The sequence below is a fragment of the Lampris incognitus genome, chromosome 21, assembly GCF_029633865.1.
Source record: "Lampris incognitus isolate fLamInc1 chromosome 21, fLamInc1.hap2, whole genome shotgun sequence".
Classification (NCBI taxonomy): Eukaryota; Metazoa; Chordata; class Actinopteri; order Lampriformes; family Lampridae; genus Lampris; species Lampris incognitus.
The window spans coordinates 13,805,072-13,831,969 of NC_079231.1; the positions used below are offsets into that span (position 1 = coordinate 13,805,072).

Here is a 26,898-nt window from a genome sequence, read left to right on the forward strand (position 1 = left end):
CGGACGCGTCTGCCGTTCAAACGTTTCGCTGTACTTGGGCTCGTAGTTTTGCAACATACGAGACAAACCCATCCATCCATTATCCAAACCGCTTATCGTGCTCTCAGGGTCCCGGGGATACAAGACCAATATGTTTTTATCTTCAAAAAGGTTTAAAACTTAGCTCGGACATAATCTGATATGTCTATTACCGTCCCACCAGTGTACTGTGTGTCCCAATGACAGTGGACCAGGCCAGGTACTGAATTCGAGTCTGTTAATTGCATTTGCTGGTATCCCAGTATCAAAGTATCCCAGTATCAAAGTATCCCAGTATCAAAGTCTGATGTGAAAACTGGGCTTTGGTACGCTGTTTATATTGTTTAGGGTGAAACAGAATTTCCTTAAACACAAAAAAATACTTTTTTTCTGTTTTTATCCTTGTCTCATCGCCTATTGCCAAATCGGTTTAATAAAGTTTCATAAAGGAGACAATTTTAACTAATATAACTGGATATTTTTCTGCAGTTTTCCCGTTTCGATCTAAATCTAAAATCTTGCGTTAATTTTGGTCCACCTGACCTCCCGTGCCATCTCCATCTCGCCATCTCTATCTCTCTTTCCCTTCTGTCAGGGTGATTTATAGGACGTTATGTAAAATGTTTTGGCTCCGTTAATTTCTCGCTGTTTGCCATTCCAGCTGGATCATCAATCATGTCAGGAGTTCAACCGAGCGCCAAATGATGGGCCGCGTTGGGGAAATCAATTCTTGTCTCTTTCCGTCTCTGTGCAGGGGAGAAGACTTGTGCCGTTAGCGTCAAAAAGAGCATTTCAAGGTTGGCAACTGGTGATTAATGACCTTATGGACGTCAACGTCAACACGATCTGAGTGCAGAGGTTTTCGCCCCAATTCACAAACCGAAACAGAGTTGATCCACAAGAAGGTATTGTAAACTACTAATAAGACACGTTAGCCCCAAGCTACCGGATCTGACCCTTTAGCCGAGCGGTTAGTGATGTCGCCTTGTGGTGTCGTACACCCCGTGTCGAATCCCGCACCGGGCAAGAACATAACCGGTTACAGTATTAATTCTTTCCCAATAAAAGCCTATTTTGCCTTTAAACGGTGTCCGTGATATATTTCTTCCATTTAAAAGCCTGCAATGACAGAAGAAAAAAACGATCTCAATAAAGGCCAAGTGATTTTCCTCAATAGATACTGTCCACTTTGTAGCTCAGTAGTGGTCATGTTTTACCCTCACCAGTAGGTGGCAATGTTCACCCAGGCTGACGCTTCTTAACTAGCCGCATGATTTCAATGACGCGCTAAATACATGTTTTTTTTTCAATCCACGAATAATAAAAATCACTAAACTTCAGAGAAGTGTAGGTTAACATTTATGATCGACATAATGTGAAATTTCGTTTAATCCCTTTTTTATAGCAAGGACAGCGCCTCAAGTTAACTGCAGGATGGATAAACTGCGGTGTCATTGGATGCCTTTGATCCAGTTTCAGTTATTTAAGCTGTGTGTGCGTGTGTGTGTGCGTGTGCGTGTAATCTTTCATCAGCAGCGAGCGTAGAAAACTGAAAGAAATACTCTCGACGGTGGGGGTAAAGGGTAAAACCCTCCTCTTTTCTTCTTTTTTTTTTTTGAGTGTTTAGTGGATTAGTGTTACAGTTTGGCACCAGCAGAAGTTCTCGGTGGCCAGAAGGAGATTTTGTCCAGGGCAGATCCCTATGGCAAGTGAATCATGTTTTGCAAACACACCCTAAACATGAAGCAGAAGGCGAGTGTGTTCAGTTTATCTGCTCTGCATGAAAAAGAGGAATGATTGTAATGATTGTAATAGCACAGCTCATGAAAACTTTTTTTTTTTTTTTTTTTTACTTTAGACCAGTCCAATTCACTGCAACTGTCTTTGTCCTTCAGGCGGCTAGCTGTGTGGTTTGCTGGTGGTTGTTGATGACATCTCTGGACCACATCTCTTTTGCAAGCGAGAAAACACACACACACACACACACACACACACACACACACACACACACAGACCAGTCATATATTACGTACTTACTGTCCTACGTCAGCAACTCCATCTTTAGTTGGTATCCTCTGTGTGTGTGTGTGGGGGGGGGGGACTATCAGAGAAGGCAGGCTAGGGCTTGTCTGTTGGTGTGCGGAAATTCCTTCAGGTTCAAGAATAGCAAAGGACAGTGTGTGTGTGTGTGCGTGTGTGTGCGTGCGTGCGTATGTTTGCCTAGCAGGGTTGGTGTTGGCATAGGTTCCAGCGCCAATTTGTTTGAAAGAATGGTATATATATATATATATATATATATATATATATATATATATATATGTAGTGTTAGAGAAAGACAAACAAGACATGTAAGAAATGAGACCACCAACAAAGTAGAGAACAGCAGTTGTATTTTCCTCACAAGAATATTTATATAAATCAAAACCAAAATGCAAGCAACCAAATGCTGCACCATCAACAATATCCAAACAACCGTGTGTCCGTGCGTGTGTGCGCGCGCGTGTGTCTGTGGTGTGTGTGTGTGTGTGGTGTGTGCGTGTGAGAGAGAGGTAAGGTCGGTGATGACATCATCAAAGCGGACATCATTTACAGCCAAGGCTATGGTCATACATAGAGTGATGTCATAAGTCACTGGAAAATGCGACACACACAAACACACTTCAGTGTGTACGCACCCAGGTGAAACACACTGGCACACAGAGGAACACCAACATGAAATACTAATTCAAAAAAATAAATTAAGAAAATATGGAGAAGAACATGCTCCAATTGTCATACGCTGTTGTGGAGGTGTGTGTCTGTGTGTGTGTATGTGTGTGTGTGTGGGGGGGGGGGCGAGGGAGATACAGAGCACAAGGAGGCGTGAGGGGGAGGAAGGTAAGGAGTATCTGATGTAATTCATCGAGTTAAAAGATTCTTCACATTTGTGAAAAATCGACAGCAAGAGTGACTTTGCCATCTGATGAAGGCTGTCACATTATGCACAAGCCTAAAACAGGATATGGGATTGTATCTCTGAAATGTTGGGAGGGGTGGTGTGCGTCAGCGTTGTGGGTTACGAGGAACCACCACCGACATCTGTGACAGAACTGAGTGAAACGAATGTTGAGTGTTGCCACAAAAATCACAACTGTGATCAAATCTTCAATTTGCTTCAAGAAATAACGGGCTCTTTTTCGTTTGAACGCCAGCCCCAGGTCCGCGACGTGCAGGGAGGGGTGGACCGGTGAATGGACAGATGGATAGAGAAGAGCCGAGGGGCAGAGGAGAGGGCGGCGTGAAGGCAAACACAAACAGGCCATCACATTATTTGGCATAAGTAAATCATATATTCACAACAGCGATTATGAAGAAGTCCTATTAGTTTACAAAGGAAACTGAATTGAATCCAGTCCAGTGCTGCTGCATTCACTCTGTCAGCGTAAAACCAAAATGGCACCCTTTTTCTACTTTAAAAGCCCTTCATTTAATGGAAACTTTTCTTTAGAGCCATGTGTCCCTTTCTATTGGTCAGACTAATGTCTGTTACTTCATCTTAACTTCTGATTGGCTCACGCTGCTGTCAATCAGCTCAGCTTGGTCCATTGGCCAATGGGCTTATCCATCATTCTGATTGTTATTCCATCACCCAATATAGTTTGTCAGTAGCCAGATTTACTTACACTTCAAATGTCTCTCTCCAACACCCCACTTTGACTATTTCAATATGGCCGCCAGACAGCTTCGGCAGCGACCATACTCGTCGGGGAACTACTGTGGCTGGACTCCGCTTCTACACCCACCCCTTCATTCTGATTGGGCAAAGAGGGGTGTAGAAGGGAGGACCCTGTCGACGCATTGGTGCACGGTGGCAGAATTCTCGGCGGGGAGCGGGAGTCACTGCAGCCTCCCCCCGTCATCATGGAGAACTGGTATGACCCGGCTGTGGTGGAGTAATACAGATGATAGGGAGAGGAGGTCGACTGAAAGGGCCCGCTCTGAGCCTGGTGGGGGGTGTTGGCAGGGTAGGGCGGAGGGAGGTAGGTGTGGTATCGCCCAGCCGGGGTGGTTGCCATGGCCGTTGCCATGGTGATCCCAAGGGCGCCGTTGGAGACGGGGTTATGGGAGGGAGCGTAGGTGAAGGCGGCTGCCGTCGGTGGGTAGTGGACACGGGGGTCGGAGAAGCGGGAGTCGGGGAGAGAGGGCAGGGACGTAAAAGGTCGCTCCAAAGCCATCCTGGGGTCGCTGAAAGCTGTGATGTCGGGACCTGAGGGGGAGGGCAAAGGCAAAGATTACAAATCAATCAAAGCTAAAGACACGGAGGCTACTGCATATTTAAAATGTCAACACGTAGTTGGAAAATGTCTGCATGTGTGTGTCTTTGTGCTTCAGAGGCGGTTTAGAAAATGGCCTATGCGCGTGGGCAACCTGTGAGTCGCGAGGAGAGGTCGCTGAGCGAAGATCGACCGGGTGAAAGCGGTGTGGAGGAATGGACCGCAGGCGTGGTTATCTGGCCAAGGTAGGGATATGACTGGTCGTAGGACCAAGATGGAGATGACTGCATCTGCCTGGAGTCTACGAGAGAACACAAGAGATATAACAGAAATCCACCCATCCACCCATTCTCCAAGCCGCTTATCCCAACTGGGGTCGCGGGATGCCAGAGCCTATCCCAGCAGTCAACTTGGTCTCATTTACTCTCACACAACATCCTAAAACATACCGCCCTACTCCTGGTTTTGTACATTTTACGCACACCAAATCTAGTTTGGGTCTGGAGTCACTGTTAATGCTCAGCAGATAGAAAACGAATATTGACTTTCTCCATTCAGATGACATAACCAGCTTTAAGTGAGGCGGTGAAACATGTGAAACTGTCAACAGAGGCGGGCGAGCGAGAACCTCTTTCAGTTCAACACTTCCACTTAAATTTGTAAACCACCTCAAATTACCTAGTTACAGAACGCAACTGTGAAAGATTTAAGAAACGGCGGATGAATTTAAAAAAGCATGGTCATTCAGCGATGGGAGAATTAGAGAATAAGAATTAGAGAATAAGAGAGAGCGGGAGAAAAGAAGGAGTAAGAATGAGAGCAAAAGTAATTGTTAATTGTGAAAGGAAGTTAACAGACGGAAAGGGGGGAGAGAGAGAGAGAGAGAGAGAGAGAGAGAGAGAGAGAGAGAGAGAGAGAGAGAGAGAGAGAGAGAGAGAGAGATGGCTGGAGAGATGAAGGAGAGGAAGCGATTAACTTCGTGTGGGGGTGGATGGATGAGTGCGTGCTTCAATTTATGTGTTTGAGTGTGTGTGTGTGTGTGCTCTCTCATTCAATCCAGTACCTCTCCCCGTAGTCTAATAAAAGGCACTGAACACCCACAGACCTAGAGACGAGAGTGTGTGTGTGTGTGTTGTGCGTGCACAGAGAGATGAGGAAGCAAATTGGACACAGCAGCCAAGACGATAATGAAGGCTTTTCAAGTCCAGCCAAACAGCTCTCCAAAAGCGCTGACGTATGTGCGTGTGTGTATATACGAGTCTTCATCTGTGTTTGCATGCACGTGCAGTCTGCGTGTCTGCTTCTGCATGTGTGTGGTTCGGCGAGGCAGTGAAGTCTAGGCCCCGTGCCAAGCCCCCTTCTCTCCTGGCCTCTTTCCCCAGGCAGAGAGCACTAATCTGGGGGCAGGAGTCACACATGGCTGGGTGGGTGGCTGGCTGGCTGGCTGGCAACAGAAATAGAGTTAATAGAAAAGCCAGCTTCTGGTGCTGCTTTACGGGGTCTATGAAGCGGAGCGGGTCCTGCTCTACAAGGACAAACCCATATACGACTGTACACATTTGTACACACATCCGATTATGCACAAACTGATGCATGACTGCAGTGAAGGAATCCCTCGACTGCACAGGTTTAGACTGGACAGAAATGGACCGTCGTGGTATTCAGGTGGTACTTATATTATTTTCTGAATGAGGAAGTCCCCTCTGTATATTACTACGTCTGACTGTGGCCTCATCAGCGAATTATAATCAGCCAGGACGGGTGGTGCAGTCCAGATTTACGGGGAGGGCCGTTCTATGCGTTTCACTTCTGCGACTAGCCTTGCGGTATCCGGTTTGGCAGCTAGGCTGGCTAACTTTTGGGGCGGAGGGATCATAGAATTTTATTGCATTCCCACACACGTGCTGACCATAACACAGACACACACACACACACACACACACACACACACAAACACACACACACACACACACACACACACACACACACACACACACACACACACACACAGACACACGCCTCTCTTAATTCACTCAAAAATGTTCAAACAAGAGACGTGACCAGCAGAAATAAATAGAGGGCAGATGAAGAGTGAGAGAGCGAGAGAGAGAGAGAGAGAGAGAGAGAGAGAGAGAGAGAGAGAGAGAGAGAGAGAGAGAGAGAGAGAGAGTCGTGGGGAGCGGGAGAGCAAAGTGAGAGAAAAGAAAGGGGGAAGAAAAGAGAGCAGAGGTCTTGAACGACTAAATAACGGTTTCCGCTGGCAGTGGTCTTGTTGCTATTTTTATTTCTCGGGAGATCAGAGAACGACAGAAAGACAGAAAGCAGGAAGAACGAAGAACTACCTCTTATCTATCTCCCCCCCATCTCTCCCTTTTCACTTTTTTTCCTCGATTGCCACAGCTTCTCCCTTCATTTCCATTTCTCTTTTCTCTCTCCGTGTCTCCTGACTCCTTTCGGAGGCTTTTTTAAACCCCCCCCCTCTCCTATCACATCTCCAAGGTCCCTCGCCCACGGCTGTGCTTGACAGCGTCTGCAGAACTTCACATCTGAGCTGATCGCCAGTTTATTGAGGCTTGACGGATGAGTTTCTGGTACGAAGCTTGCTCTGTAATGGAAAACCCGCATGCCGAACACTTTTAATCCCTGCATGACTCCAGAAGTGAAGATCTGTAGTACTTCAGTCCTCCTCCCAACTCCCCACCAACCTCACTTCACCAGAAGTGAAGAACTGTAATACTTCAGTCCTCCTCTCTTCTCCCCACCAACCTTTCACTTCACCCATACCTGTGGTGAACGTGGTTGGACCGCTCCGAAATCCCGGAGATCCGTTTAATATGAAATGGAGGCGTCGGAGCCGACACCCCCACGAGAAGAAGTGAAGGACGGTGTCGCGAGCAAGTATTTCGGTACACGGCATTGTGCGCTCACTTGCCAAAACGTCCACATGTTCTTTCAGTTCTCTGGTGGGACTTTACAGAGGATGGGTGCAGTTATTGAGTGACGTATCTAGATTTTCAATAAAGTTTTTTACTTCCTGCCAGCTGACTCTCACTTCCCCCTCTCTCTCTCGCTCTCTGTTGCCCGCTTCCTCACTATGACCACATACGGACACAAAATATGCACGCACACACACATACATTTATGCACGCTCACACACACACACACATATAGACCGGCACATCTAAAACACGCACACACACACACAGCGTGACTACCACAGAAGGAAGAAGAGGAACAAATTCCGCATTTGAGGCCAGATAAGAGTATCCACAGCCACCACAGCACGCACACACACACACGGCGTGCACACACGCACACAAACAGGAAGACACACGAACCTGCACACAGCGACTGCAATGGATCACACCAAAACCACAAGGAGGAGCACTGAGGTTTGATGAAATCTTAAGAAAAACAACTTCTGGAAAACACAATTTCGGGGAAAACAGATATAGTCTCACACACAGACACACACACAGACACACACACATATTGTATTTCTTTCTTGTGGGAGATTTATGCCTCTTGTGAGAGGCTGTGAATAATCTCACCTGTATTCGGTCTCGTCTGGTATGTAAGCGTGAGCAAGTTCGCCGCGCTCCCGGGTGCGGAGGTTATTCATCTAATTCACCTGTCATGTGTTATGTTTCGCCGTGTGTTTTATCATCCCTGTGACGAGAGCGCCGCCTGTCACGTCACCAGGATTTGGGGGGTGGCAGACTTCCCTGCAGACAGTGAGGGAAAACCTGGGAGGAGGCCGTTTTGTCGAGCACGTATGACATGTCTGCACATTACACCACAACTGCAAATTCTCCCCAGTCATACCCGGCCAATTACCCCACTCTTCTGAGATGCCCCAGTCCCTGCTCCCCCTGAGCCATTCCGGTCACTGCTCCACCCCCTCTGCCGATCCGGGGAGGGCTGCAGACTACCACATGCCTCCTCCGATACATGTGGAGTCGCCAGCCGCTTCTTTTCACCTGACAGTGAGGAGTTTTGCCAGGGGGGGCGTAGCGCGTGGGAGGATCACGCTATTCCCCCTAGTTCTCCCTCCCCCCCACCCCGAACAGGCGCCCCGGCTGACCAGAGGAGGCACTAGTGCAGCGACCAGGACACATACCCACATCCAGCTTCCCACCCACAGCCATGGTCAATTGTGTCTGTAGTGATGCCCAACCAAGCCGGAGGTAACACGGGGATTCGAACTGGCGATCCCCGTGTTGGTAGGCAACGGAATAAGAAAGTTTCTTCGTCATCTGGAGATCAAGACATTGTTAATAAGCTCCTATATGAAGGGACGCTTGCAGGATTTTTATGTTGAACACTGCTGAGACTTTTGGTCTCAGTGAAGGAATGAATCAGCCTTTCACTCATACTTGTTGTCATCGGTACACATTTATGTGTTGTGGCCACATGACATCGGCTGTTGCCACCCTAAGCTCAGAACTTTTGCCTCCAATGAGATGTAGCCACCTGTTCGGCGGTAGTTATTTTATTGGCTTGACAGTCATTGTTTCTCTTTACCTGTGATGGCGACATCACATGAAGAAATTATAACTGTTTGCCCCTACTGAGAAAAATTTCCAGTTAAGGAGGCGTCTCACACCTAGGGACAGTTTAGTAAGGCCAAGGTGTGAATGTGTTGCCCCTGTGACAGACTGCAGGCCTGTTCAGGGTGTCTCCCCGCCTGCCCCCCAATGACTGTCGGGATAGGCTCCAGCATCCCGCGACCCTAATTCGGATAAGCGGCTTGGATGATGGATGGATGTTTGTCCCTATTAAAACTCTTTAGTCATGTCGGCGAATGTGTCTGATGGTTGCTGGCGACGGGCAGGCACACGGTGCTTCCCAACCGTAAGCTGAACAGGCGAGTGAGCACGCGCTGCTATTTGTTGGTTTAGAAATGTTTTTTTTTACTATTCTCACAATTCATTCTGTGACCTTACCTGATATCTGCGCGTGTGTTGGGCTGGAGAAAGGGGCGGAGTTCAGCGCTGCGGATGGGCGGGTGTTGGAGGAGGGGCCGTGGTGATGGTGATGAGGGGGCGTCATCCTCATGGAGCCCCGCCTCAATTGCTCCAGCTCTGTCAGTCTCTCAGAGAAGGCCATGGAGCCGGGCTTTAGCTCCTCTAGCTTTTGGCGGTGACCTGTGCGGCGGTGAGGATGAAGGGGGGAGGAAGAGGGACAGAGAGATAGGAGGATTTCAACGTCAGATTCCAGTTTTGAAACTTCCTGTTAGTATTTGAGGTCTGCTGATGTGGTTAGTAAAGACCAGTCTCCTGCAGCACATACAGTAGAATGTTAGTAATAGTTCTAGATTCCTGTTCATTGCAAGTACTGTACTAGTTTACATACTATGTGTAAAACTACTGTAAGTAAGAAGAGTCTAATATTTCTTTATTGGGATTTTCTCCCCCCTTTTTCTCCGCAGTTGTACGTGGCCAATTACTCCACTCCCCCGAGCCGTCCCGGTCACTGCTCCACACCCTCTTCTCGATCCGGAGAGGGCTGCAGACAACCAAATGCAGATTGGCCAGCTGCTTCTTTTCCCCTGACAGTGAGGTGTTTCGCCAGGGGGACGTAGCGCATGGGAGGATCACGCTATTCCCCCCAGTTCCCCGACCGACCAGAGGTTGCGCTGGTGCAGCGACCAGAACTCATACTCACATCCGGCTTCCCACCCACAGACACGGCCAATTGTGTCTGTAGGGACGCCCGACCAAGCCGGAGGTAACACGGGGAATTTGAACCGGCGATCCCCGTGTTGGTAGGCAACGGAATAGACTGCCACGCCACCCGGAGGCCTCTGTAATATTTCTTTTAAGCGCCTGGGTAAATATAATGTCAGACACTACAGTTCTGATGTGGGTTCTGGGCTGAACAAGTCTGAGAAACTCTGCTATATTTCATAGCCTCCCAGCCAGAATCATATAATCTGGAAGCAATAAGCCAGAGCACAGTGTAACTGCACCATTTAAAGTCCTCCATATTGTTTTCAAAGGCTTAGCACTCAGTACTCCCTCAAGTGCGAAGTGGTGCGTGTCAGTCAATACATCCGTTGCATTCCAGTTTTAATATTTTCACATCTCATTGATGGAGCCCGTGCACGGCTATTTGCCCATAAAAAGAAAGCACTGTTACTGCGTACGGACCGCTGTAAAAATGCCAGCGAGGAGTCTTGATGTCGTCTGCACACTCTCTCCCTGCCGGTCTGCTGCTGCACTTGGGATTCTGACAGCGGCCACTGCTCAGGGGCCTGGATGGGTGTGTGTTTGTGTGTGTGCGCAGGGTTGTGTTAGTGTGTGTGTGTGTGTGTTTGACAGTATGTTGTACTCTCTCAGGTTTTGGCTGCACTTCAAAGCTGTGAGACTGAGCTCCAATTACAGCCACTTCCTCCCGGTGAGAGGGGAGTGTGTGTGTGTGTGTGTGTGTGTGTGTGTGTGTGTGTGTGTGTGTGTGTGTGTGTGTGTGTGTGTGTGTGTCCATATATGTGTGTTGGTGTGCATGTGTACATCTGTGTAAGTATATATACATATATTTTTATGGTGTGTGTGTGTGTGTGTGTGTGTGTGTGTGTGTGTGTGTGGGAAGGTTCGAGACGAGTGACGGTTATTCACAGCTGAGACGGGCTGGCGGGAACCTTCCTCTCGTTCTGTCACCTCGCATGTCTTAATTTTCCCTCCATTTCTTTCTGTCTCTCTCTCTCTCCGTTTGTCTTTTCTGTGTGTGCCTCTCTTGCGCCACCCTCTTAATTGGTCTCTTTTAATTAGCCGCTCTCTCGTTTGGCCTTTCCTCTCCCACTGAAACTGGTGCAGTTCTGTCCAGTTATTCATCTGAAATAAATCAACGTATTAATACCACACGTAACACAGAAAGGAGGCCACCCCCCCCCCCCCCCGTCTCGCCTTGTTTCTCCATCCTTGCCCTCTCTCGCTTTGTCTTGCCAGAAGTCCGCATGTTGCCGAGAGGATCCCGGCGTAAGATCAGGTTTTCCAGTGAGTCACTCGTGGTCTGTGGTTGCAGGTTTGTTTGGGGTTTTAAGTGTACAGCTCTGCGGCACGTCTCCACGAGGATCCACGGCAATAATAAGCAAATACAATAGTGATTTGTGTGGCGCTCCGGCACAGTTGTGCGCTGGACGCCGGCAAGCCGGATGACACAGACGTGTCTTTAGCGCTCTGTGCGAGCCGGGCTCGAAGGCAAATCTTAATTCAATAAGCTGAAAATGTAAACACAAACTGCAATGTGATTGTGTTAACACTAAATGCTAACTATGAGGAGTCTGGTGGCGTGAGCTCCTCGCCACAACAGGCCTGTTTGTATTTTGAGGAATATTTACTTTCTAAAGTGACTCCAAAAAAGTTTTTTTTTAATCACTCTATTCCCCCCCAGTTACCCGTCCCCCACCCTATGAACAGGTACCCCCGAGGCGACCAGAGGAGGCAATAGTGCAGCGACCAGGACTCATAGCCACATCCGGCATCCCACCCGCAGACACAGCCAATTGTGCGTGTAGGGGCGCCCAACCAAGCCGGAGGTAACACGGGGATTCAAACTGGCGATCCTCGTGTTGGTAGGCAACGGAATAGACCACCACGCTAACCGGATGCCTTGTTGTGTATAATCTACCTGTGCACACCCCTCTTGGCGTGTTTGTGTGTGTGTGCGTGTGTGTGACTCACGTCGTGGCTCTCGGGGGCCGTCCACCGTGATTTTGATAGCTCTCTGGTACGTAGCCACCTGAGGGGGGTTGGTGAACACCGTGATGGTCAAAGTGAAACTCTTCCCTGCGGGTAAAGGACAGGGGAGACAAGGAGAGGAGCGAGAGAGAGAGGAAGGAGCGATGAGACGAGAGGAGGAAAAGGAGAAGGGGTGGAGGAGGGAGAAGGAAAATAAAGAGATTAATTTTGATCTCCCCCTTTTTTTTTGTGCGCCGTACTGGAAAGTAGTCACTTGATGTGTTTCTTGCGTGTTGAGAGGAGAGGACAGGAGATCCTTCCCTCGTTCTCTCCTGCGCTCCTCCCTTCCTCACGCTCTCTCCCCAAATACCCCTCGGTCTGGCTGATACATTAACTTCCAGACTCCCAGACGAGAATAAACCCGAGAGATCAGAGACAGCTCATATATACGTCTGTTTACGGCTCGCTCGCGCTCCTTCTCTCTTTCTGCGTGTGTGTATGTGTGTGTGTGCGTGTGTGTGTGTGTGTGATTGTATCTTCGAATGTCATTAAATCATGTTGGACTTCTGTAATATTACAATCTCGTGGTTTTTTTTGCAATCTGATATCTTTTTATGTGTGTGTTTGTGTGTGTGTGTGTGTGTGTGTGTGTGTGTGTGTGTCTGTGTTTTGAGGGGCTAGACTTGGCCATTGCAGCCGCCATGTGTCTAATCCACAGTAGTCTCATGGTGAGAGCTCAAGACTCGAGGCTGACAGTCTGCTGTTTGCACATGTGTGTGTGTCTGTGTGTGTGTGCGTGTACGTATATATAAGTCAGTGGCGTGCGGAGTGTGCGCCAAAAATCACAGATTAGCATCTCGGCTTATCTACGGTCATGTCAGCGACGCCGTGTCTCTCTCTCTTCTTCTCTTTTCTTCTTCACGCCACGAACTAAGTTGCATCTTCGAGACAGTGAGGTTATTGAGCCACAGCGCAGTTACATATGATCACATCTGTAGACGTCCGGGGGGGGGGGGGGCGTTTGATGTTCCTCGCTGAAACATCGTTGAAACATTTCGAAGGAAACACACACACGAGGGGGGGGGGGGGAAATGAAAATGAGATAAAAACTCACCTCTCCTCCCACACGCTAACCCCAACCCGGGGGGGGGGGGGGGAACCACGCCGGCAACAATAGCGCTGAATTTGCCAAAATCCATAGTGCCAGCAGGCAGCCCACACAAACACAACCCGGGTATTAAAACACACACGGTCGTCCAGAAGCTCGCTTCCCGCCGTGAGCCTCGCATACCACAGACCAACGCACGCCGTAGGAAAACAATCATACCTCATCGGCGGCAGGTGTGAGATGGCTTGTGTCATACGAATGCAACGTGTTGAGTTGCGGTGTGTGCTGCCGGGGGGGGTTCAGACACCTCCGCTGTAGATACGGCTATGCGGCCCCGTCTGGTAGTCAGCGCAACTTCATTTATTTTCATCAGTGATTTCATCAAATGGTGGGTTAATCAAGTTGGTCTGCAGCCCAGGCCTCGCTGTCTACTGTGTGTGTGTGTGTGGGGGGGGTGGAGGTGGGGGGGGTGTCCACAGCACTGCCCACATCCGCTCCGCAACTGCCCCCTCATTCAACACTTCGCTTTCGGAAGAACGCACACACAGGCCACCATGGCGTTATATGCGCAAAGGGAGACCAAAGGGAGGCGAGGAGACAGTGTGCCAAGGCTGGGGTAGAATTACCACACACAGACAGACTAATGCGAGACAGACACACACACACACACACACACACACACACACACACACACACACACACACACACACACACACACACACACACACACACACACACACACACACACAGTAGACAGTCAGGGTTGGGCAGACCAGACACATGTGGGCAAAGCCAGGTGCTATTCTCACTTCTCCCCCCCCCTCTCTCCTTCTCTAGCGTCTCTTTCTTTCTCACTAATTTGTCCTCTATCTGTGTGTCTGTGTCTCTCTTTGTGTCTGTCATGTAAAAATAACCAGTGGTTTTGCCTATCAGTTGAAAACAATGGGGCCAATTTGCTTACATTTAGAGGAATTATTACCCACCCCCCACCCCCCCAACGTGAATGTAAATGTTTAGAATAACTAAAGAAACACTCATTTCAAATATAGTCTCCATAAAAAATACGAGAAAGTGTATGTGAGAGAGAGAGACAGAGAAGGAGAGACAGAGAGGGAGGGAGAGAGAGAGCTAGGAAGCGAGACAGAGAGGGAGGGAGAGAGGGAGGGAGGGAGGGAGAGAGCGAGAAAGACGGAGGGAGAAAGACGGAGGGAGAGAGCAAGGAAGAGAGAGAGGGCGAGAGTGAGGGAGAGAGAGCGGGAGGGGGAGAGAGGGAGGGATGGAGAGAGAAGAAGAGATAGCGTGAGGAAGAGAGAGGGAAGGAGAGAGAGAAAGAACAAGACAGAGAGAGGGGGAGTGAGAGACAGTGAGGGAGGGAGGGAGGGAGGGAGGGAGGGAGGGAGGGAGGGAGAGATACGTGAGAGAATGTGTCAGAGAGAGACAGACAGAGAGGGAGGGAGGGAGAGACGAGAGGGGGGGAATGTATCAGAGAGAGACAGACAGAGAGGGGGAGAGACAACGTGAGAGAATGTATCAGAGAGAGACAGACAGAGAGGGGGAGAGACAGTGAGAGAATGTATCAGAGAGAGACAGACAGAGAGGGGGAGACAATGTGAGAGAATGTATCAGAGAGAGAGACAGACAGTGGGAGAGACAATGTGAGAGAATGTATCAGAGAGACAGACAGAGAGGGGGAGAGACAAAGTGAGAGAATGTATCAGAGAGAGACAGACAGAGAGAGGGAGAGACAATGTGAGAGAATGTATCAGAGAGAGACAGACAGAGAGGGGGAGACAATGTGAAAGAATGTATAAGAAAGAGACAGAGAGAGAGAGGGAGAGAGACAAAGTGAGAGAATGTATCAGAGAGAGACAGACAGAGAGGGGGAGAGACAAAGTGAGAGAATGTATCAGAGAGGGAGAGAGACAAAGTGAGAAAATGTATCAGAGAGAGAGAGGGAGAGAGACAAAGTGAGAGAATGTATCAGAGAGAGACAGAGGGAGAGAGACAAAGTGAGAGAATGTATCAGAGAGAGACAGACAGAGAGGGGGAGAGACAAAGTGAGAGAATGTATCAGAGAGGGAGAGAGACAAAGTGAGAGAATGTATCAGAGAGAGAGAGGGAGAGAGACAAAGTGAGAGAATGTATCAGAGAGACAGAGGGAGAGAGACAAAGTGAGAGAATGTATCAGAGAGACAGAGGGAGAGAGACAAAGTGAGAGAATGTATCAGAGAGAGGTTCTATTCTTTCTTGGTCAACCAGAGAGAGTTTAGAGAGAGCTGATGGGGCGATACGACAATAGAAAACGATAAACAAAAAGAACGAGGGGCCGAACGCAAATATAAATAAACCCCTTTCTCTCTCTTTCTCCCCCTTTCTCTCTGTTACCTTCGTGTTTGTAAACATTCACGTATTTACTCCATAAAGACTCGACACATTCATAACTATTTATATGGATGTACACAGAGCATGTACACATGTAAACACACAAACCCGAGAACGGCAAGAACGAGACAGAGAGAGAGCGACAGAGAGGGAGAGAGAGAGCTTTTTTTGTTTGTTTTTTTGGGGGGGGGGGCCCATAAAACTGTTTACAGAGATGGAGTTTACAGTAAAAGAAGAGGGCTGATAGAGGGACTAGATAAGCAGAATGATAGAGAGCTGGAATGAAGGACGGACAGAGTGGCGAAGGAACAGCTGAGGCCTTTGTGGCTGTTGTGTCTATTGGCCAGCCGGTCTCATCACATACACCATCACTGACTCACTAATGTCTAAGAAGCTGGTCTGTGTGTGTGTGTTGTGACATTTCTCTGGGGTTTACAGTGGAGAGAGACAGACAACTGCTTGTGCCGGAACTCTCTCTAATCGCCCCTATCAACTGTCTACGTCTGTCTCTCTCTCTCTCTCCCCCTGTCTTTCTTTCTCTGCCAGCCCAGATAAAAACTGATTTCACACATGAGGTGTGTGTGTGTGTGTGTGTGTGTGTGTGTGTGTGTGGTTTGGTGTCATGTGAGAGCTTGCTGAGTTGTGGATGACTGCTTTTATCAGCCAATCAGAGATCTCTCTTATTTTCACCGTCAGGAACAAAGGCAGTGTGTGTTTTCTGTTTTCCCAGAAAAAACAAGTTGATGTGTGTCCCTGAGGAGAGAAAGAAAGTGAGAGAGACAGACAGACAGAGAGACGGGGGGGGGGGGGGGGTGTTTGAGTGTATATAAATATATGGATTTTTCTGAATGTGTTGTTGGCTGACGTGTGATATGTGGGGTTGTATGTATTGTGTTTTCAGAGTTTATTTAACTCACACTTCATGTGTTTATGGGCTCTTCAGCAAGATGAACAAAGGGGCGGCTGTGGATGTTAAACCAGTGATGTGTCTGGCCATGTGTTACATTTTACTCTGATTTTCCGTTGTAGTTTTCTTATTTTGTTCAGCACTTGCTTTGAAAAAGCCTCATTATAATCAACATGTAACACTGCTGCTGAGCGCTGCTAGCACACACTCTCTACAGCTGAAGGAAACGCTCGTGTGTGTGTGTGTGTGTGTGTGTGTGTCTGTCTGTCTGTGTGTGCGTGTGTGTGTCTGTGTGTGTATCTGTGTGTGTGTCTGTCGGTCTGTTTGTGTGTCAGTCTGTGTGTGTATGTGTGTGTGTGTGTGTGTGTGTGTGTGTGTATCTGTGTCAGTATGTGTGTGTGTCTGTGTCAGTCTGTCTGTGTGTGTGTCTGTGTATCTGTGTGTGTATCTGTGTGTGTGTCTGTCAGTCTGTGTGTGTATGTGTGTGTGTGTGTGTGTGTGTGTATCTGTGTGTGTGTCTGTCGGTCTGTTTGTGTGTCAGTCTGTGTGTGTGTGTATGTCTGTCTGTGTGTGTCTATCTGTCTGTCCGTCTGTGTGACTGTGTGTCTGTCTTTGTGTGCGTGTCTGTGTGTGTCTAGTTGTGCGTGTGCTTAATGGTTCCTCACTGTACAGCATTATTGTATTATTGTGTGTGTGTGTGTGTGTGTGCGCGCGCTTAATGGTTCCTCACTGTACAGCATTATTGTGTATGTGTGTGTGTGTGTGTGTGTGTGTGTGTGTGTGTGTGTGTGTCCTTAATGGTTCCTCACTGTACAGCATTATTGTGTGTATGTGTGTGTGTGTGTATGCTTAATGGTTCCTCACTGTACAGCATTATTGTGTGTATGTGTGTGTGTGCTCAATGGTTCCTCACTGTACAGCATTGTGTGTGTGTGTGTGTGTGTGTGTGTGTGTGTGTGTGTACATGCATGTGTATACATTTGTGGAGAGGACAGATATTGCGTAAGAGAAAAATGACGAAATGTTTGAACGAGGAACGCACACTCACTCACACACACACACACACACACACAAAACACTGATGTTGATCTGTTGTCTTCAAAAACTATCTCCCAATTATTTTGCAACGTTCATGTTAATTGAAAGCAGACGGGCAAACACACAACGACTATATTTGGGAGGCAGTTGTCTTGAGGATTACACAAACTTGAGTCATGAGTGAGTGAATGTGTACGTGTGCGTCCTATGTCATTATTATTATTACTTCTGACTCTCGCAATTTGTCTGCACGCATATGGCCATGAGTCACCGAGTCATTCCCTGCCTGCATGGATATTCATTTGCCTTTGTGCGTGCATTCATGTGTGTGTGTGTGTGTGTGTGTCAAGCTAGAGGGGAAGGGCCTGCATTCAATTGTGCAAGACAGTACTTTGACGATGACTAGGTTGAAAATCATTGAAAAAAACAGGCAGAGGAGATGAAGATAAACACACACACACACACACACACACACACACACACACACACAATGACCAGTGGTCAAACCGCTAAGCCACTTGCAGATTGCTGTCAACAGCTAAGCTAACCACTTCCTACTCTGACGTAACACGCCGGGGTTATTAGTGGATTATGGAGGTGTGCGACATGATAAGCGTGCCCGGGACAACACAACATCCAGCACGAAGACAACGAACACACACAGGCAACACAACGACCAATACTGCAGAATCTGTTCTGTCACGACTGGTATGAATTTGCATCTTTTTTTTCTTTTTCTTTTTGGTGAAATTTTAGAAATACATTTCTGCAACATGGCAACACTCCAACCTCGGACCCCAGCGATGGAAATCATATGAGCAGCTCGCACGCGGGTCCAGAAACGCTTTTATAAATAATCAGTTCGGAAATATGGAGGCTGACATCTTGTTCCCCCACTGCAGCATGTAGTGGTCTACCACCCCGGCGTGCTGTCTTGGTGTATCGATGAAAGTACCGCAGCACAGTCTAACAGAGGAAACGACATGGCCGTTCGGTGTGTATGATAGCCTGGCCTGTGGGCCTGGCTGAGACCGCAGTGCAGATGAGGAGGTGCTGGCGGGGGGGGGGGGGGAAAGAGAACCATTGTGCCCGTGACCGTTGACAGTTAAATTTGCATGAATACAAAGATGACCTCGAGCTTTTATCTCTCATATAAACTGTCTCTGAACAACACGACCCTGGAAACCCACAGATGCTGTTGTTCCATGTGCTCAGCGAACTGACCGCCGCATGGCTGCGAGCGGTTAGTCCTCTCAAGTGTGTCTGTGTATGCACACGTGTGCATCTCTGTGTGTCTGTATGTATGCATGTATGTGCGTGTGTGTCTGTATGTATGTATGTGCGTGCGTGCGTGCGTGCGTGCGTGCGTGCGTGTGTAAGCATGCTCTGCGGCTTATGTACACAAGACTGGTGTTTTAAATAGATAAGCCAGGACATTTGCTTGCGGCCAAAGTGGAGTAACTGTGGTCTGTCCCGTCCGTTGGAAAGAGAGAATTTGACAGAGAGAGAGAAAGAGAGAGAGAGAGAGAGAGAAAGAGAGAGAGAGTGCGGCGGATAGTTTGAGGAAGTATTTTAAACAATTCAAATGTACTTCCTCTAAAATGTCTGTGCATGCCAAATAAATAAACAATATCTTTAGTTTCAAACGTATTCATGTGTTGTGCTTGCATGCTGTGTGTGTGTGTGTGTGTGTGTGTGTGTGTGTGTGTGTGTGTGTGTGTGTGTTTCTTCCATGTGTTCACGTCTGCCCACGTCTGTACCTCTTCCGCTGCGGCCGACGAAGCGTAGGTCGTTGAACCGGGCCACCTGGCTCTTAATGGCGGCGGTGGCGTTGCGCAGCTCGGCCGAGTAGTTCTCGTCGTTCCCCGCCATCACCGTCACCAGGGTGCCATCGGGGATGTCGCCAAGGGCAGCCACCTGGACGCCGTGAGGAAGGATGGGGGGGGGGGGGAGGACAGAGAGACGTGGACACACATTACAGCAAGTGTTTACAGCTAAACCGGGTGGGGTGGATTATTATTAAATGACGGTATTGAACCATTGCATAATCAATCACAAAGTATCTGAGTACCAACTACAAGCCACCAATTTACTAAGCCATGGGAAAAATCTTAATGACTAACATGTGTGCGCACACACACACACACACACACACACACACACACACACACACACACACACACACACACACACGACCAACAGATTACATCTCCTGTCATGGCGGAAATAAAGCGGTATAGTATTTTGCTACACAGACGGCGTGACGTCGCTTGTGGGTTTTTGAAAACACTAATTTTGCCGCGCAAACGGCGTAAAAAACAGACGAGCTTCCCGGCCAGAAGTGGGCATCCAAACACCCAGAAGCACCGGACTCTGCTGAGACTCAGCGTTACCTGAAAAGCCTCGCCCAACTGCTCTGATCATCTGCAAACACGGCAGAGAACATCTGAAGCACCGTCAGCTACAGAGGCCGTCCCCTCCCCCCCCCCCTCCCCCCACAGCGAAACACAACCCGGCCGGGACATTTTCATACAAAACGCAAATCGCCACAGAAGACAGATAGCACACGGGCCGCCCTCACACCTCTGAAGCCTTATTCAAGCTGCTAAGCCAACCACAGCTCACCTCCCAGGGTATAATGGGCACTGTTCAGGGTTCAAAAGGGGGGAGGGTGGACAAACTATTACTTTTTTAGATTTACTGTTATAGTACGACAAAATGAAAGTGGGGGGGGGGACGTTTGAAGGAGACACAGGGGAGACCCTTCTATCAGTCTGAGCCCATTGCAGCGGAGGTGGGCTCAAAAACAGAAATGACATTTTTCTTTTATGTGGACGGACGACACTGGCTTAGCTCGGGCTGTGTCACCTGAGGACCGGCAAATGGAGAAAGAGCAACATTAAAGATCCGTTTAAAATAGATGCCACAAATATTGCCCACACTTGTGTTTATAGTCCAGCTAAGTTACAAAGACGAGGTCGGGACTGGGATATGACTGAATGAAACAAAGACGAGTTCGGGACTGGGACATGACTGAATGAGACAAAGACAAGGTCGGGACTGGGATATGACTGAATGAAACTAAGATGAGGTCGGGACTGGGATATGACTGAATGAAACAAAGACGAGGTCGGGACTGGGACATGACTGAATAAGACAAAGACAAGGTCAGGACTGGGATATGACTGAATGAAACCAAGACGAGGTCGGGACTGGGACATGACTGAATGAAACAAATACGAGGCCAGGACTGGGGTATGACTGAATGAAACAAAGACGAGATCGGGACTGGGACATGACTGAATGAAACAATGACGAGATCGGGACTGGGACATGACTGAATGAAACAATGACGAGGTCGGGACTGGGATATGACTGAATGAAACCAAGACGAGGCCGGGACTGCGACATGACTGAATGAAACGAAGACGAGTTCGGGACTGGGATATGACTGAAGAAACCAAGTCGAGGTCGGGACTGGGATATGGCTGAATGAAACCAAGTCGAGGTCGGGACTGGGATATGGCTGACTGAAACCAAGTCGAGGTCGGGACTGGGATATGAATGAATGAAATGAAGACGAGGTTGGGACTGGGATATGACTGAATGAAACCAAGACGAGGCCAGGACTGGGACATGACTGAATGAAACCAAGACGAGGCCGGGACTGGGACATGACTGAATGAAACCCCTCTCTGGCAGTGCTGACGGATGTGTGGGAGCTCCAGACAGAGGTCTTGACCTGGATATGGAACAACTGTAGGAGCACAGATGTCAGCCAGGGTTTAGGGTTATATGGGAGAACATTAACACGCAGGGTTATACTCACTAGCATGAACACACACACTACATACACACACATTTGCATACACAACCTTGCCGACACAAGACGCTATACACGGACAAAAATACAGATGCACATGCGTGTAGTTTTCATTCACACTCAGTCACACTTACCGCAAACACACAGCTGGCTATCAAAGTCTGTGCAGACACGCAGACACACACACACACACACACACACAATGGTAAGCAGACAAGGGGGTGAGGGGACAGAAATGGAGCGTGAAACCAGCCCAGCAGAATAAACAAGAAAAAGGAAACAATTACGAAGCCCTCAGACGAACAGGACAACAATATTTGTGCATGTATGTGCCTGTGTGTGTGAGTTTGTCTTTTGTATGAATTTCTGTATGACTGCATGTAGTTGTGTGTGTATTCGTAAGTGTGTGTGTGTATGTGTATATATATATACTATATATATATACTATATATATATATATATATATATATATATATATACAGATACACCCACACACACACACACACATATATATGTGTGTGGGGGGGGTGTATATCTGTGCATGCATATATAGTGACAGTGTCCACAAACAAAATGTAAACAAAACACAAACATGTGGGTGTGGCGTGTGTGTGTGTGTGTGTGTGTGTGTGTGTGTGTGTGTGTGTGTTTCTGTTGGTATTTTCTAAATATCCATTACAAGGATAAGGTTGCGCAATGTACTCATGACACCCCATATTGACTCATAATGTACGAAGCATACACACATAAACACACAAAAACATACATTGGCAAATGGGTGCTGCACACTAATGCATAAAACTCAATCAATCAATTCTGTGCTCGGCGGCTAAAAGCCACTTTTCCACAAATGCATGTTTTCTAAGTGCATGAACGCCAGCCACAGCCACACACACTGATACAAGACAAGATAATCTGCAAATGGCACTTACATCGTTCAGCATACACGATGAAATATATGGTGAATTTCTTGATTGAACTTTACTCAGTGTGTTAACTGGGACTAGGAAAATACTACTTTTCTTATTTTTGTTTATAAAGGTGAAATATGACCAAAAACTGCATGAAATAAGTGAACTCCCATTTCTGTCCATACACATATTTACCACACAAGAGCTCCCATGAGCTCGTGATACCTGAGAATATTCACGCGATAATGTAGCCGTATAAATTTTCATATTATACTAGAGTGAAGGCTGACTAATGAAAGTCAACACAGTGGGAGCCTTGAGATTGTCTTTAATTCTGAGCAAACATCAAATTTGCAAGCAAAACCCACATGTTTATATTATCAAAGGCCCTGTTAAATGAGAAATGTATTTTCTTTCTGTTCCCTCTTTAATCTACACTTCATACTACATTCTGGAAATTCACAAATAAAAGCTTTATTTTATCTTTCAGTTTTTCTTTTCCTGACAAATACAATAATTTGTCATCCTACACTTGCTCACAAAATCCCACCCGACCATCCTGTTTTATTTGGATTTATTCATGGGCCCTTTAACTAACTTGTGTTGTTTGTTGCTCATGTTAGAGTGGTTTGCATGGTTCATGTACAGCAGCTCATTGCATTGTGTGTGGGAAGTATCTATCAAGATTTTATTCAAATATTCAAGTGGTCAACACATATAGAGTTACTCAGGGTACACACACACACAAACAAATTATATATATCACACAAACAAATTATATATATATATATATATATATATATATATATATGTATGTGTGTGTGTGTGTGTGTATATATATATATATATATATATATATTCTCAAATACAGATGCAGTAGTGTTTTACCTTAAAAGCGATGGGCAGGGTCTTGTTACACCTCCAGTGGGTGGGGAGTACCGAACAGAGGAAGTTGGGACTATCTGTCCTCACCAACTCCCCTGGATGATCTGAGATCACCTAGAAAAAAGAAAAAAACGTTCAGCCGCACCCAGACAACTAATGCTTTCTTTCTAAGAATCTTTTTTTGGGGGGGGGGGGGTTGCCCCACCTTTCCCCCCCAATTGTACTTGGCCCCTCTCTTGGCCCCACCCCACTCTTCTGAGCCTTCCCAGTCGCTGCTCCACCCCCTCTGCCAATCCGGCGAGGGCTGCAGACTACCACATGCCTCCTCCGATACATGTGGAGTTGCCAGCCGCTTCTTTTCACCTGACAGTGAGCAGTTTCACCAGGGGGATGTAGCGCGTGGGAGGATCATGCTATCCCCCCCCCCCCCAGTTCCCCCTCCCTGCAAGCAGGCACCCCGACCGACCAGAGGAGGTGCTAGTGCATCGACCCGGACACATACCCACATCTGGCTTCCCACATGCAAACGCGGCCAATTGTGTCGGTAGGGACGCCCAACCAAGCCGGAGGTAACAAGGGGATTTGAACCAGGGATACCTCTGTTGGTAGGCCACGGAATAGATCGCCATACCACCTGGAGGCCCCCGAGGTCAAGAATCTTTTATTCCAAAATGTTATTAATCCATATTTATGTGAACATTAACTCCATGCCTATGTGCTCTCTTGGTCAAATGCACAATGGATTTCAATCTTTAGGAATGTTCTTTCTTTTCCAAAGACCTTATCAATTTGATTGAATTCCCAACTTTATTTTCCGGTAAGCAGTCAGAGAGAACAGTGAAAAGGGTCTTGTTTTGTTTGTTTGTTTTTCAAATATATTGTTAATTAGTTTGAAACCTTTTCATTGAAAATAATAATTGAACCTGAAATATATTGTTAATTAGTTTGAAACCTTTTCATTGAAAATAATAATTGAACCTGAATTTATTTAGGTGAAAGCACTATATTACATTATATTATATATTATTTTAGAGTATATTACAATCCACAGAACAGATGCTATTTTGCTCAGAAAGCAGTCTGCAGGTTTTTGGAAAAACTTAATTTAAAGCGTCATGAACTGACATGTACTGAGGAACGCTGGTAAACAAACCAGTAGATGTAGGTACTTTGTTGGCCCTTCAGAATTACTAGAATTGTATTGTACCTCCACCATGCCACGATCAGCCATGCGCAGCTTGCCCACCAGGGTGGCTCCACTTCCAGCCTCCTGGGCACCCAGGGGCAGGGCCTCTGCCATCTTGCCCCCTGAAGAAAGGGTGGTGGAGGGTGGGGTAAAACGACGGCCAGGGGCTGGGTCTGCAGATGGGTAGTGTGAGAGATACAGAGAGAGAGAGAGAGAGAGAGAGGGCTTACAACATGGAACTCAACATTAAAACAATCACATTTTCTGGGATATAAAAATCATTATCTGGTATAATTCATAAGCTGAGACAAAGAAATCCACACAGATGGAATGGAGGAATAGGAAACGCAGACAGACAGGCAGACAGACACCCGTCCAACCCATCCACCCACACACAACGTGGATGATGACACATCCTGTGCTCATACACAAACACAAACTTGAATACCAGAGTTTGAGTCGGGAGACAAAACGCAGCACCCACAGCTGTTTCAAACATGCCTTGTACCTTTCCCCCTCTCTAAAAGATCTGCTCTAATTTCAATTCGGTTTAGATAATAACTGTGGTCTGACACCAACACTGTGCTATAATAGTATAGCCTAAAATGACTTCTCAGAAAAAAAGTGAATCAGCCGCGTTGCCTGCCTGTCTGTCTGCCTTACTGCCTGTTTTGTAATCACTGTCATTTGACTTGTCTGGCTGCCTCTATACCTGTCTGTCTCTCTCATCTGTCTGTATCTTTTGGTATGTTGGCCCATCTATCTGACTGCCTACCTGTCCATGTGACGTTTGCCCATAAGCCAAATGATAATCGATGCCATATGCCTAGTCACGTTGAGAGTTGTATGGTCTGAACCGTACGGCTGAGTTTGAAGTTGTGATACTGAATTTACACAGGGAGGTCTGACTTTTAAAACTTCACAGCTCTAATTTGAGCTGGTCATTGCCATCTTATGAGGAGACTGTGATGAAAATCGATTATGAAATGTTGAGACAGACAAATCTACCCTGGTATGTGGTACCTCAACAGCTCTGTCAAAGTTTGTTTGGGTGCATCGAGACACAGAAAGCCCAGATTCCAGCCTATAACTTTTTGATCTGAGACTTTTTGTGAATGGTCAATACATACCATGGTTGAATTTTGGGGTGGATCTTGATTTCTAATACAACTCTTGGCCCCATGGAAGTCGACAGAATTAAGAGCTCACTTTCTTCTGGTACAATAAAGATAAATTATTCCCGTTATCAACAGATGTGGTTGTACCTGTTTGAGGTGTATTACATGCACGGTCGAGGTCAAGATATAAAAACCTGCACATGAGGCGTACATACTATGGCACAACATGCCAACTTTATCCCCATAAAACACAATAAAGCCCGATACTGTATAAATAGCAACCAAGTCATCATCATCAACATCATCATCATCTGTGCAATGACATTTATTTATAGCAATAGTTGGGGAAGGGATGTGTTAAAGTGTAATTTACTTACTCATGGCATCCACTTATCCGCACACAACAAATAGCCTAAAGTTACATAGGCTACTAGCCCATGCAACCACATTATACTGTCGCCTATATAACCAACCACAAGTTCTACAATCCATCTGATTTCACTCCAAAATTCAAAAGTCCTTCTGGGTTTAAAAGTTTAGTACATTTGGACAATAAAAAAAAACACAGATTATAGTTTTGTCATTGACAGACTACTTAAAATGTACATTTACACGTTGAACAGATTATATTGTGTATAGGCCTAGTATGAACGCATTCACCCACTCCAATTGAAAGAAGTCGACTGGAGTTTAGCTAGTTGCTAAACGAGGGTATATTTGCCACAACGCCAATTCATTAACAACATTAAGGCGAAGTCGTCCATGGATCAGCATTTGAGTTAAAAGGTTTATGTGCAGAAATAAATACTCTTACGATGTCCCCTGTCGATCTGGTTGACAGTGATAAATGCTTTCTTGTGCCGTAGCGGTTGGCATTGACTCTCGGGATAACGGGGTGGGGGTGGGGGGTACGGGAGACTTAACGCGCTAAATAATCATGATATCAAAAAGTTGTACTACCGTATTTGGCGTCCCACGGAAACACCATTTGTACGCCGAAATAGGCCCACCGTCTCTCAATTTCCTTGAGCAAAGAGCCGCCGATTTTGCAAGGAAAAAAAATCTCGTCGCCTGTAATTGTCCCTCGAGTTATTTGAATATCTGCGTGTCCTTGTTGTTGTATCTCTCGACTCTTTTTTGTTTTAGTCCGCGACAACAACAAAAAAAAAAGGAGGGGGGGGGAAAGTTTGGAGGTGACGGTCGTTATCCGTTCAGACGCGCTCCGTGTCCAGGCTGCGCGAGGTCCGTCCCGTCCGGTCAAAACCCGACCAATTCAGGCAAGCCCAGAGATACCACGACCCATCTCACCGGAGCTCCGATACCGTCGCGACTTTAGGATTATCGCGAAAAAAATAAAACACACGAAACAAATACATAAATAGTCGCCACTTGGACGGGAATCCTCAATTTCAGACTGGTATAATTCCTCGGAATATGGCTATAGTAAGCCCTCCCCGCAAAGCCAGTGTCAAAAAACGTTGAAGGAAATGAAATTTGCAAGAGTAAGACAAAGGAGATGAACTTCTGCAACGCTGCAGCCAAATGCAATTATGCAATAGCGAGTATGAGTTCATTTATCCCGCTGCTAGG

At 47.0% G+C, this 26,898-nt stretch overlaps 1 protein-coding gene across 1 annotated transcript; it reads right to left on the reverse strand.

The window, feature by feature from the left end:
- Positions 1-2,419: 2,419 nt before the first annotated feature.
- On the reverse strand, positions 2,420-26,898 carry runx1 (RUNX family transcription factor 1). Its single transcript, XM_056300982.1, has 8 exons — positions 26,269-26,898; positions 24,212-24,363; positions 23,008-23,118; positions 19,146-19,302; positions 11,954-12,058; positions 9,218-9,418; positions 4,426-4,572; positions 2,420-4,264 (listed from the first exon to the last, which is right to left on the reverse strand). The coding sequence occupies exons 1-8, from the start codon at positions 26,294-26,296 to the stop codon at positions 3,720-3,722; spliced, it is 1,446 nt and encodes a 481-aa protein (XP_056156957.1). The 5' UTR covers positions 26,297-26,898; the 3' UTR covers positions 2,420-3,719.

Coding starts and splice junctions, on each gene's coding strand:
- runx1 (XM_056300982.1), bottom strand. CDS start 26,296: ATGGTGTTTCCGTGGGACGCCAAATACG. Junction 23,119..24,211: donor CTGATCGTGGCATGGTGGAG/GTACAATACAAT, acceptor TCTTTTTTCTAG/GTGATCTCAGATCATCCAGG. Junction 19,303..23,007: donor CCCTGCCCATCGCTTTTAAG/GTAAAACACTAC, acceptor CACGGCGTCCAG/GTGGCTGCCCTTGGCGACAT.